The 14,037-nt window shown below is 38.0% G+C and overlaps 1 protein-coding gene across 1 annotated transcript in view; it reads right to left on the reverse strand.

The window, feature by feature from the left end:
• The window catches only part of LOC110447939 (calpain-9-like), a 62,222-nt gene that overhangs the window by 5,505 nt on the left and 42,680 nt on the right, over positions 1 to 14,037 (reverse strand). Inside the window, exons 9-10 of the mRNA XM_021493930.1 lie at positions 13,095 to 13,216; positions 12,458 to 12,675 (exon numbers count right to left, since the gene is read on the reverse strand). Coding sequence (XP_021349605.1) covers positions 12,458 to 12,675; positions 13,095 to 13,216 — 340 coding nt within the window. The remainder of the gene's footprint in view (positions 1 to 12,457; positions 12,676 to 13,094; positions 13,217 to 14,037) is intronic.

Below are 14,037 nucleotides of genomic sequence, written 5' to 3' on the forward strand. Positions count from 1 at the left end.
GTTTGCATGTAGCAACACTACAGAATCTAACCATCAAAGATATAATCACAACGATCTATGGCTATAGATATTGAAATGAAACATGTTTTTTATCAGCGAAATCAAACGTTTCAATTACAATTCAGATAACATGATTAAACGGTAAAACACACTATATACTAATTAAACGTTCTCGACTTGCTACGTTTCAAAGTTAAGAATATTTGAATTAAATTGAGTGCGATTGTACTTTGACTCAGATCCGTTATGTATAGATGCGTTCGTAACACACAAACGTGGTGCCCGAGAAACAAGTTTGATTATCAGGTTGACGTATTTTTATTATTTTTATCATTTTTCTTTTGTATTTGGTTGTAAAACGATTCTTACTGATATCAAATTTTTAGAAATGTGATATATAATACATATTTTTGAGCTGTCAGTATTGTTTTTTATATGTATACACAATCTTGCATGTTTCTTAGCAAGGAACGGCGTTCTTAACCCGGATAGTAGTTAAGCCAATTTAGTATTTAATAGAAAACGAATACATTTTATTTTTATATTTTCTATACCCGACAATGACACCAAAAAAAAGAGGAAAAACAACAACAACAGGAACCGAGAAGTCACCGAAACAATAAAAAAAGACAACAACAGGAAAAAAGGAAACGCAAAATCAAAAGGAAAGACAACAAAAGGGACCAAGGAGACACCAAAACAAAAGGAAAGACAACAACAGGCACTGAAGAGACACCAAAACAAAAGGAAAGACAACAAAAGGGACCAAGGAGACACCGAAACAAAAGAAAAAGACAACAAAAGGGACCAAGGAGACACCAAAACAAAAGGAGAGACAACAAAAGGGACCAAGGAGACTCCAAAACAAAAGGAAAGACAACAACAGGCACTGAAGAGACACCAAAACAAAAGGAAAGACAACAAAAGGGACCAAGGAGACACCAAAACAAAAGGAAAGACAACTACAGGCACTGAAGAGACACCAAAACAAAAGGAAAGACAACAACAGGAACCGAGGAAACGCAAAATCAAAAGGAGAGACAACAAAAGGGACCAAGGAGACACCAAAACAAAAGGAAAGACAACAACAGGCACTGAAGAGACACCAAAACAAAAGGAAAGACAACAAGAACCGTTAAAAGGAACCGCTGACCCACCAGAGCAGAAGAGAAGACAACATCAGGAACTGCAAAGTCATCATGGTTTCCCATGAGAAACTACAGACAAAAAGGGTCACAAACTAGCAAACAGAAAACAGGATAACAGCAATGTTTATATGGTTTTGAATGTAATCTTCAATATCGCCGCTTTTAATCAAATTTATCTCATAACCTTTTGAGATCGACCTTAAGGTGTACATGGTACTAAAAACCAACTTTTTTGTAGATTAAGAATTTGTCTATTAAAAAGAAAATATGATTTAGTTAGCTTGTTAGGTTCCGGTGTTTCGTACGGGATCATTTACACAGTAAAACATTAGGTTGATTTATACGTGTTCTCTATGGTGCCGTATTCCGCCCTCAGCGGGGGTCCGGACCGAAGTAATCACCTAATCAATATATGACTCCTGTATTATTCAGAACCTTTGTTGAACACATTATCTCACCTATATATATTTATATATATATACACACACATATATATATATATATATATATACATATATCCACTGTGTTGTAGCATTTTCAGTCGATAAAACATTCCGCTATTTCTAAACACTGCCTTGCCATTTTTATATAACCAAGATAAAACCAGATTGTATCTGAGATTGTGGTAATAAGTTAAAAGTGCCCTACACATACGGGAAAGGTTAAGTAGAGTGCCCATCATCATTACCGCTGATTCTGGTAGGAGATTCACAGACTTATAAAAGTAATGCCAAACTATCCTGTAAGTTTTACCTTCGTTACATATTTTTATGATATTAGCAATAACAACATTTACGGTTGTTAAATAATGCACCTAAAATAACAGTATAACTAAAGGAGCTGGGTAAACTACAAAACAAAAGGAAAGACATACTATGACCTTCATGTTGTGACATCACATTTTGTTCAATAATGACGTCATAGAATATTAAATGTGACGTAATGTAATTCGAGTCTCGCCGGTAGAGTAGCTCTAACAATAAAAGTAAAAATATATTTACAAAAATAAAATAAAACCGGATGCATTTTCGGATATGGTATAAAATGTATCTTGAACTGCTTTTCATTTCATAAGATATTTATTAGTGTCGTTACGGGGATGAGAAACGTCTAGACTCGTTTTATAAATATCCTACACTAAAAATTGGCCCGTACGCGGGACTGATAAGGTTGTGATTGTACAACAATAGCTTACTGGACTTGAGATAAGAAGTATGTACAGCTCGTGAGCCAGAGTCACGATGGCGTTTGTCATTATAATTTAATATCTCGATATCTCCAGTGTTATGATACATGTAACACGCATGCGTATTCAGTAGAAATTGATGTATTGTGTATAAACAGGTGCATACAAAACATTGGTGGTAAATTATAGGTTCGTGTATACCGCTTTATCACAATCTGATTGTAGGTCCTCTCAAAGCGGTTCACAGGTTATTATCCGTGGTTATGGGGCCTTTGCAACAAGCCAATATCTTTCTCATCTCCCTGGTGATCATACAGAAGGTGCTGCCATTTCGGCACTCACAGCTAGCATTCAACAATTCTAGCACTGCCCAACCACGTACTCATTTACAGCTGAGTAGACTGGAACAAGCGGAGTAAAGTATCTTGCTCAAATATACAACACAATGCCTTGACGTGACTCGAACCCGCAACCCTTCCGTCACGAGCCCGGCATCCTACCACTAGACTACCGTACCTCCTACCGTGGTAGGGTTACATGGAACTGCCTTTGAATCAGTTGAACTGCTTTTTAAGAATGTCCATATATCCGGTTTTGGAACATATATTGAGAGAACATTTAAAAGATATTGGAAACATTAACCCTTTATTAAATACATTAATGGAGATTGAAGCTTCCTCATGTTAGTAACTTTATATCAAGAAAGATATGCTTAACAGTAACACAAATGGAAGGGGAACAATGTATTCTGGAAGTGTAGAGGTTGCTGCCAACACATGTGGTACTCATTATTGTATTTTCCGCCCAAACTAGAAAAGTTTATCTAAACCATATAAATACTTCCAAAACCCACAGGATAGTTATGGTTTAGACCAAAAATATATGCATTTTCATGGTACGAAAGTTATAATATCAATATTCTATTGACCCTTGTGAGGATTGACAATATCTCACAGCAAATTAAAAACATGTCAGACTATTGAACAGAATGAATTAAAATATCGGTGAACTGTTTGTTTAGTCTGTACCTCAGTGTTCTGGATAATCACTAAATCAACTGCCATTAGCGCATTTGAATAACTCCATGGCGAATCATGTTTACCATAGCCATACACACTACGTGCAGTATAATTAAATCAATTTCTGTAATGTTCCGACCTGTTTAGGTAAACAATCATATCTAAAATGCAAACCTAAAAAAATGGTGGTACTTTACATGTTGTCATTATACATTCTCCCTTTCAGGTGTTGCTAGATTTCACTCTCTCTACCTGTGGGTAGATACAAATTTAGCGTCCTTCTAGCTTCTGTTCTATTAAGCTCGCTGATAAAGGTCGAGTTCAATCATCAAGCACTTACTGTAGCCGGGCTGTTACATCTAATGGACGTACACATGCTGATTAACAACAACAATCATTGCCTTGTTTTCCAGTAATTACGCACGCGTAGACGACGTGTAGCTGCTGTGGTCCAGCCTAAGGAAATCTGTCGGCTGTACCATAAGTGTCGAGACGTGTGGTGCACCGTTGCTTCTTATATCACATCCGCAATACATTTTACTAAAGTGAGATCGATTGTACTGTAGTTAGACAATAGTCTCTTTAGTTGATGACCGAACTCGGTTTATTTAGCCGTTTAATTTTAAATAATCAATAGAAAAGAGAAAATACCGAAGTGAAAGAAGTAACAACTAAAAATTGATAAAAATGGGGCAAATATAGAAAAAGGAAGATTTGCATGAAGAAATATGGCAAATTATAAGACCTGAAGTTCAGGAATAGTAAGGGCGTTCCGAAAGATTGACTACATTGCCATGTAGATTCTCAAAATATCCGAATAATGTATCGTTCCCAAAGAGCGAACCGGGTAGTGACAGCGAAACCACAACGTAAGCTAATGAGAGTTGTTATTACTTTTGTAGTTAATCATCTTTAATCATCGTTTATCCAGAATCCTAGGACATACTTAATTTGTGTCCTTCCTTTTGTATTCCAGCGTCCACCCCGCAGCTCAGAGATGTCACAATAATTACATATGTATATCCTTGATACTAGAACATGCAGCGAAGCTCTGTTTACTAAACATACAACAATGACAAGGGTTTTGGCGTAAATGGCTCACCCGATCGAAAATGGAAGGGTTGTCGGATTTATTAAATTATTCTGTATAGCTTGTTCTCTTGAAATCATTTCTTTCTTGAAATATCTTAACATAAGACTTGAAATCAAATACGTTTTGTGAAGGTGCGGCAAATAATACCCCCACTAGGCATCACTTATTTGTTTCAGGTTTTAATAATTTTTGAAATATCACTAATTATTTTTTTACCTTAATTGGTTCCCTGAGTTTTGATATAGTTGTTTTTTCAAAAGAATTTACATGAATAAAATATTTATTTAAATACAAATGAGCATACTACCTATAGGTATTGGTTAAGGTTTATCCAGATACATACGTCATCAATGTATTATCTGGGGATGGGTTGCCCTAACTACAGCACACAATACAAAGTATATTGCTGAGTTTAATTCAAGAAGGATTCGTTTATTCAAACACTATTCCGTGATTGTTCACGTGACTATCTGTCAACCGTCATAACCCAACAGCGCTTAAGTGATACAGTGAGCGTGATACCATGTAGGGTTTAAAGGTTAATTGTGTGTTATGGTACATCTAACATATACGTCTCATGACTAAACAAAAATGGATGGATGCAAATGGCAAGTTTAATGTAAGGTTATTTACCAATACAACAAAAGGACTTGTTGTGTTTAGGAGCTCGAGGTGGTCTTCTAGACACATGATTATACTATTCGATACGTCAATACCTCTCCCATACTAAGTATACATATATTTTGCCATATGATAAAATTGATTGTTTTATACGCATTAATTAAACGGCCAAGCATGTCGGGGTTACTTATGTCACGAATTTGAATGTTTATATATTGATTTGAAATTAGTACGAAATATCAAAAAGCAGATTATATGAATGTTAGACACCCGTTATCATCTAAAAAAACAGAGTAGCAAAACAAGTTTGTGTATAGACATTTCAGTTCCTAATTAACAGAATATAAATAGATACTTTTTTTTTTTATCAGAATAACAATAAATACAGCTTTTGTATATAACAATAATGAGATATGTGTGTGATGATGCATAGCGAGACATTGCTAATAATCTAGAATGCAGGTTTAAGTGACGTACATGTATATTACAACTGAATTTGAAAATATAGTACTATATAGTACTGTAGCCAGGGGAAACAGTGTATTACACGGAGAGACTGTAGTATTGTAGCCAGGGGAAACAGTGTATTACACGGAGAGGCTGTAGTACTGTAGCCCGGGGAAACAGTGTGTTACACGGAAAGACAGTAGTACTGCAGCCAGGGGAAACAGTGTGTTACTCGGAGAGACTGCAGTACTGTATCCAGGGGAAACACAATGTTTTACACGGAGAGACTGTAGTACTGTATCCAGGGGAACCAGTGTATTACATGGAGAGACTGTAGTACTGTATCCAGGGGAAACAGGGTATTACATGGAGAGACTGTAGTACTGTAGCCAGGGGAACCAGTGTATTACACGGAGAGACTGTAGTACTGTATCCAGGGGATACAGTGTGTTACTCGGAGAGACTGCAGTACTGTATCCAGGGGAAACACAATGTTTTACACGGAGAGACTGTAGTACTGTATCCAGGGGATACAGTGTGTTACTCGGAGAGACTGCAGTACTGTATCCAGGGGAAACAGTGTATTACACGGAGAGGCTGTAGTACTTTATCCGGGGGAAACAGTGTGTTACACGGAGAGACAGTAGTACTGCAGCCAGGGGAAACAGTGTATTACACGGAGAGACTGCAGTACTGTATCCAGGGGAAACAGTGTATTACACGGAGAGACTGTAGTACTGCAGCCAGGGAAACAGTGTATTACACGGAGAGACTGTAGTATTGTAGCCAGGGGAAACAGTGTGTTACACGGAGAGACTGTAGTACTGTATCCAGGGGATACAGTGTGTTACTCGGAGAGACTGCAGTACTGTATCCAGGGGAAACACAATGTTTTACACGGAGAGACTGTAGTACTGTATCCAGGGGAACCAGTGTATTACATGGAGAGACTGTAGTACTGTATCCAGGGGAAACAGAGTGTTACTTGGAGAGACTGTAGTACTGTATCCAGGGGAAACACAATGTTTTACACGGAGAGACTGTAGTACTGTATCCAGGGGATACAGTGTGTTACTCGGAGAGACTGCAGTACTGTATCCAGGGGAAACAGTGTATTACACGGAGAGACTGCAGTACTGTATCCAGGGGAAACAGTGTATTACACGGAGAGGCTGTAGTACTTTATCCGGGGGAAACAGTGTGTTACACGGAGAGACAGTAGTACTGCAGCCAGGGGAAACAGTGTATTACACGGAGAGACTGTAGTATTGTAGCCAGGGGAAACAGTGTATTACACGGAGAGACTGCAGTACTGTATCCAGGGGAAACAGTGTATTACACGGAGAGCCTGCAGTACTGTATCCAGGGGAAACAGTGTATTACACGGAGAGGCTGTAGTACTGTAGCCAGGGGAAACAGTGTGTTACACGGAGAGACTGTAGTACTGTATCCAGGGGATACAGTGTGTTACTCGGAGAGACTGCAGTACTGTATCCAGGGGAAACACAATGTTTTACACGGAGAGACTGTAGTACTGTATCCAGGGGATACAGTGTGTTACTCGGAGAGACTGCAGTACTGTATCCAGGGGAAACAGTGTATTACACGGAGAGGCTGTAGTACTGTAGCCCGGGGAAACAGTGTGTTACACGGAGAGACTGTAGTATTGTAGCCAGGGGAAACAGTGTATTACACGGAGAGACTGTTGTACTGTATCCAGGGGAAACAGTGTATTACACGGAGAGACTGTAGTACTGTATCCAGGGGAAACAGTGTGTTACTCGGAGAGACTGCAGTACTGTATCCAGGGGAAACACAATGTTTTACACGGAGAGACTGTAGTACTGTATCCAGGGGATATTACTTGTCTCAAGTAGACGTATCACACTGGTAAAAACCATTCGGTGATATGACATGGAACAGGTAAAAGATCACACTTGGACATTCTCTTGTGTGATATAACCCGTTACGGGTACACGAATCGCAAAAAGGGCCTTCCCCTAGGTGATATTACTTGACATGTGCAGACGTATCCCTATACCACTTTAATGCTTGATCAATAATTGCATGTTATCTTACTCTTATGAATGTCAGTACTAAATGCTAAGGTAAAGATAACGAGACAGAAAACAATACTCTGATTTTATGTTTTCAAATATGTCGTCAAGTTATCTTATTGGTACCGATTTATAATGAAAACTTAAATTAATGATGGAATCATTGCGATATCAATTGACAAATTATACTTTACTAGAGTAATGATTTGTAAATGAGCCAGTCGATTGTATAAGCCGGTATCGTACCGCAGACGTCTTATCTGTTGTCGTTTACAGTTTTATCGATCACGTGATCGATTTCTCCAGCATGTGATACTTGCTGGGTATGAACAGGTTTGTATATATCAAATGAGACGTAAAAAGGCTTGGAGTCGTAGATCACTTTTTATCGTAGCGTTTACAAAATTGATCTCAACTTTGGCATTTGGTTTAATGTTCGATACTTTCTGCCCATATTATACATATAATAAATGTTTAGCAAGGGTGTCAGGTTCAGAATCACGAGAACGGAGGTATATAACGTGACATCATAATATCCCAATACCCATATCAGGTAAATAGCGGCTGGAACGACGTTTCCAATCCTGTGCTGGCTGTTTGCCATGACTAACAAAATATTAAATTTCAAAATATCACCAGTTGAGAGACGATCCGACCACTTTTTATAACGACAGTAAAAACAGGAATAAGTCACTTGTTTTAGCTTTGAGCCTTGAAATACACTATATTGTATATCGTGACGTCACAGATCGAGAGCAATTTAATGTGTTTTACGATGTAACTTCGTTTGTACCTAGTCAAGGTTCTCATCAGTATTACGGGTCAGTATATAATAAAAAAAAAAATCGATCCAATGTTTTCATCAGTATTACGGGTCAGTATATAATAAAAATAAAAATCGATCCAATGTTTTCATCAGTATTACGGGTCAGTATATAATAAAAATCGATCCAATGTTTTCATCGCTTGTGCTGTAAAGTCAAGCTAGCATAATTGCAGTGATGAAACACGTCATGGTGTACAAGCCTAGGTTAGACCGTACCAACCACTGTCATAACATTGGTCATTAATGTAATTAGGATTGACTTATGTATTAAATCTATACTTCCACCAATAAAAGGAAATGATGTCATATACCCCAGGCAACTTTTGTTGTTGTCACAATGACCGTGTTGACCTTTAGTTTCTAACGAATGACAAGTATCACCAAATAGGAAAATAGATTTATAACCATATGAAACTTTTATTTTTGTATTTATTTAAGTCCACTTCACTTGAAATACAAAGCAAAGAAGTACCTATCTAAACCTTTAGTAAGCCAATACCGACAACCACAGCAGTTTATACAACATAGGATCATTTGTCCAGTTAAGTCCAAATTAAATATCAATCTGAAGCAATTGAAGCAAAATAGAAAACGAATCATTGCGTTAACACAAAAATACAAAATCAGAACTAAAAGTTCAAAACAACAACGGGAATGGTACCCTTAACTACACAACACCCACTCAGAACATTTGTATCTAAATTCTGTCATTTGTATACGTCTGTGTGGGCTGGGAATAAGCTGATATGCTAAACTTGGAGCCCGGCCTACAGCAGGGGCAATCACAACACGCTGATAACAGCTGTAAAGCAAATGTTAATGAAACATAATTAAATAAAATTTATTCTGTGCGATAAAAACGGCTTCCATTATTATTTGCAACAATGTAAAAACCATGTCACCGAAATGATTACAGGTATTATCAGCCATTGTTTAGTATACAGTATTTAGTTAGAAGATCACAACTGTTTTCTACCGAATACAGGCAATAGACAGATATTTTTTCTCATACACTTATGTTATTTTATTTATATTTATACAAAAATCGTCAAATTATTCGAACACAGCAGGGATAAAACTAGGTCAAAATATGAACAGAGCATTGATTTACATGGACACCCGTGATAAAGTACAAGGATAAAATGGCCAGGTGTTCCGCAAGAGTAAGCGCTTTTTCTTTAACGACGTCACCCGTTATGTAAATCTGGGTAAGTTATGTCACATTCTGACATTGAAACCTCGAGTAGTAACAACTAAACCACAAGGCACACAGATGAGCATAATACAAAACAAGAGGCCCAGAGGGCCTGTATCGCTCACCTGGATACCAAAGCAATGATGGCAAAATATTCTCAGAATGAGACCAAGGGAATATGCCAGACCTCAAGGCCAATCCTTGTAGCATATCTGTATCAGACTTTTCATGCCCAGCAATTTTATGTTTGGTTATGGGGTGGGGATCTCAACTGTTTCCAAGCTTTGACTCAGAAACTAGGTCCCTAGGGTTGTGGCCAGACCCCAGGATCAATTCTAATATCGTGACTGCATTTGTCTCTTTTTGCCCAGCATTTGTATAAATAGTTTTGGGGTGGGGATCTCAACTGTTTTAAAGTTACGGACCAGGGACTATATCTCCAAGGGTGGGGCCAGACCCTATAGCCATCCTGGAAGCAAATGTGCATTCTTCTCTTTATACTCAGCAATTGTATATACCGTCATAGGGTGGAGCTCTCAACTGTTTCCAAGCTGTGACTAACAAACTAGGTCCCTAGGTGTTCGGTCAGACCCCAGGGTCTATTCTGACATCATGACTGCATTCGTCTTTTATGCACAGCATTTGTATATATAGTTTTGGGGTGGGGATCTCAACAGTTTTAAAGTTACGGACCAGGGACTATATCTCCAAGGGTGGGGCCAGACCCTATAGCCATCCTGGAAGCAAATGAGCATTCTTCTCTTTATACTCAGCAATTGTATACCATGGTTATATGGGAGGGATCTCAACCATTTCCAAGTAATACGCTTTTTTTGGTCCCCCCCCTTAGCCCAGGGGGTCAGCCCCACCATTTGTACACTTTTTAATCCCTGCCTTCCATGAATGCTTCCGACCAAATATGATCAATATCCATGGCATAGTTCTACAGAAGAAGTCGTTTATAGCAATATAGCCAAATTGCCCCCTTTTCGGCCCCGCCCTCAGCCCCCACCCACCAATTTGTATACTTTTGAATCCCTAACACCTAGGGATTCTTCCAGTCAAATATGGTTGATACCCATCTCTAGGTTCCAGAAAAGAAGTCGATGAAAGCTGTATAGGCAATTTGCCCCTTTTTTGCCCCGCCTCTCAGCCCCCCGGGGGGTCAACCCCATCATTTGTACAATTTTGAATCACCACCACCTAGGGATGCTTCCAGTCAAATATGGTTGATATCCATCTCTCAGTTCCAGAAAAGAAGTCGATGAAAGCTGTATAGGCAAATTGTCCCCTTTTTGCCCCGCCTCTCAGCCCCCTGGGGGGTCAACCCCATCATTTGTACAATTTTGAATCACCACCACCTAGGGATGCTTCCAGTCAAATTTAGTTGAATTCCAATCAGTGGTTAAGAAGAAGAAGTCGTTTAAAGAAATTGTTGACGTACGAACGGACGGACGACGGACGCAACGGTATGGCATAATCTCACCCTGGTCCTTCGGACCAGGTGAGCTAAAAATCGACCTTCATATCACATAAAAATAGTATATTTCTCAATAAGATCACAAGGCCGACCATAACATTTGTTTCTATTCTTCAACATCCTGCATCTTTGGTAAGCTAATGTTGTCATCTTTGCCGTCAACAGTCAACACCCACCACGGAAGTGACGATTTTCGGAGCAGAAATGATCAAGATTACATAAGAGATTTATGCGTTGCGGGCCTTTTTAGAAAGTTTAATGAACTTTTGTAATTTGTGTTAGTAATTCACCAAAAAATATAAACAACGAAAGCTTTCTTACAGTTAATGAATAAACAACTCTCGAGATAATGGTTTCGTTCCTGTAAAATATCCGAAACTTGAAATATTCGCGAAACACCATTATTAGTGTTAATGTTTGCTATCAGAATGACAACGAACGCTTCCTTTTGTCACCTGTTCTTACAAAATAAAAACAAAACCCGGAATAAATATATGTATTATCGAAAGTAGGCGCCATAAAGCACCATGACGCTTGCGCTGAGAAAACAGATATTCAAATACTGTATGCATTTTTTTTTTTTAATTTCGCGAGAGGTAGTTTTTCTCGTTAACATGTAAAAGTGCTAGTTTGTTTATGGTTAAATTAAAGATTTTGATCTCCAAGGTTTGTAATTTAATTGAAATATCATGTTGAATTCACAAATTCTTCCTATTTCGAAATTCGCCAAAATAGCACTCCCGCGAAAATGACTTTGTGAATTTCTAATGCGAGATATGCAAGTATATCACTGCCTTGAAAATTATTTACATACCCCGCCAGAAATGTTGTATTACAGTAAGTTGTTAAGATTATAAGACTTTTTCATGCTTAGGGGTGAAAGATAGGGAAATTCCACTCGAGGGGTATATGGTTAAATCCGAGGTCGAGGGTTTTGCCAAATTTCAAAATCTCGAGGGTGAAATTTCTCTATCCTACACCCCAGGGCATGAAAGAGTATTTCCCCCTCATTCCAACTACCAGAATAAGCTCAGAAACCATGGAAAGTGCGTTTGGACTAGCTACCATTTTGAAAATATCAATTTTCCCCTGAGAATTTTTGACGAAAACAAATCTGTCAGAGAAACTGAGCTTATTCCACATTTGCAGAGTTTGCTCAGAAACATTAATCTCATCTTTGTATGGTAAATATATCGTAATAGGTTTTAATTCCATCACGTTTCTTACACCCCATTTCACGTGACGTGACGTCACAATGGCTCAACAATGATGTGACGTCACGTCACGTGAAATGGGGTGTAAGATAGAAATGTCTTACACCTTTTTCTTACCCTGGACAGCTCTATCTTACACAAACGAAAATGAGAGAAAAAACATTTACTTACGAGCACTGCATTTTGGTGACAGTAAAGAGACGAAGGAGGTAGCCTCGATCCTGATTGGGAAGCTGAGACGTTGGCACGAGTAGGTACTGACCAGGATCAAGGAAGAACCTTCCTGAGGTTTCCCGATACTCTGCGTATGTCTCTTCATTGTCGGGCATAAGTGGATCGGTTCTATCAAAAAACATCTTATTCAGAACTCCGGTGGGGCGAGTGAACAGCTGCAATAACACGTTGGGCATTGGTCAGTTATTATTCTCGTAAGTATTTTTTTGTTATTTCGTGCATCTAAGTCGAAAATATTGTTTTTGCGTTAATTTCTCCCCCACTTTTACCCAATTTTTGATAATTTGAATTATGTTCATATGTGTGATTATTTATTTTAATGGATGTACAGTGGGCTGGGAGTATTCTGCTACAAGATCTAGCGATACACTACCTCTATGTTAATTCCTTAGATATGTCACATTGAATAGAATTGAAGTTTTGTAGCCAACTTATACAACTATAAATCTTGTTGTCATGTTTGTTGTTGAAAAGAGACGATGTCACCTATACTGCCTACATACATTTTATCATATTTGATAAGTTATAAATTAGAAGAAATTGCAGGAGAGGCGTGAAAATATCTGTTACAAACCTGGAAAACTTCAAATCCTATTGCATATAGTCCGATTCCCTCTAGTTTATCCTGGCGGCGGTAGACCTGGAGAAGGGACACAACTAGTGGAAGACGTCCGTTAAACCTCCTTTGGACATTTACTGGAACGCAAACAAAATTTAAAGTTAAGTAAAAATAGCAACGCATGTAATAGGGTTGATTTTAATACCGCGTCTACCGTTAGTTGTGCTGTTTCGGTATATATAGACATTGTCGTTTTGAAACAGATTTTAGGTAGGTTCTTACATAAGTATGTACGTGCAATTAAAGCACTTCTATTGTAAGCAATCTAGTATGAATCGTCTATAATCAAATTGTATGTTAACAACGTTTGTATATCTTTAAGCATTAAACTGTTTTGTATGGTATTTATGATCTATTTGAATGACATAGCGCACATTACATAGATGTATGTTGTTTGCTTGCAAAGCTGTGTCATTCAAATAGATCATAAAAACCATAAAAAAAACCAGTTCAATACTTATATTTACGCTTTCTCTGCATCTTATGTTCTTTTTTAACTTATAATTTATATTTAAAATTAAAAATGACCGCCTTATCGACAGTCCAGACAATTTTGTTCAATAGTTTGAACAGCGTATTGTCGTGTGCTGATTGGCAAACAAAGTAGTACTTTGAAATATTAACAAACACTTCAATTTTATTCCACAATTCAGTATCAATACAATTGCGTATGATATGTCTATAGGGGGATTTAAGTTTATCAATAGAACTCTGCGCTGAAAGTTAGATTTGAAATTGTTTCGATTTTTCCCCGGAACAAATTTCGCGCATGGACAAATACAGTGAACACCGTAAATCCGACCTTGCCCTCCACGAGGAGTTATTTTTGGAAGTTAATTCGAACTTTTCTCTTTGCTCATTTTGTGAAGTTGTGTATCAGCGTGTATTTGTTGATTGT

The sequence above is a fragment of the Mizuhopecten yessoensis genome, unplaced genomic scaffold (genome assembly GCF_002113885.1).
Source record: "Mizuhopecten yessoensis strain PY_sf001 unplaced genomic scaffold, ASM211388v2 scaffold3689, whole genome shotgun sequence".
In the NCBI taxonomy this organism is placed as follows: domain Eukaryota; kingdom Metazoa; phylum Mollusca; class Bivalvia; order Pectinida; family Pectinidae; genus Mizuhopecten; species Mizuhopecten yessoensis.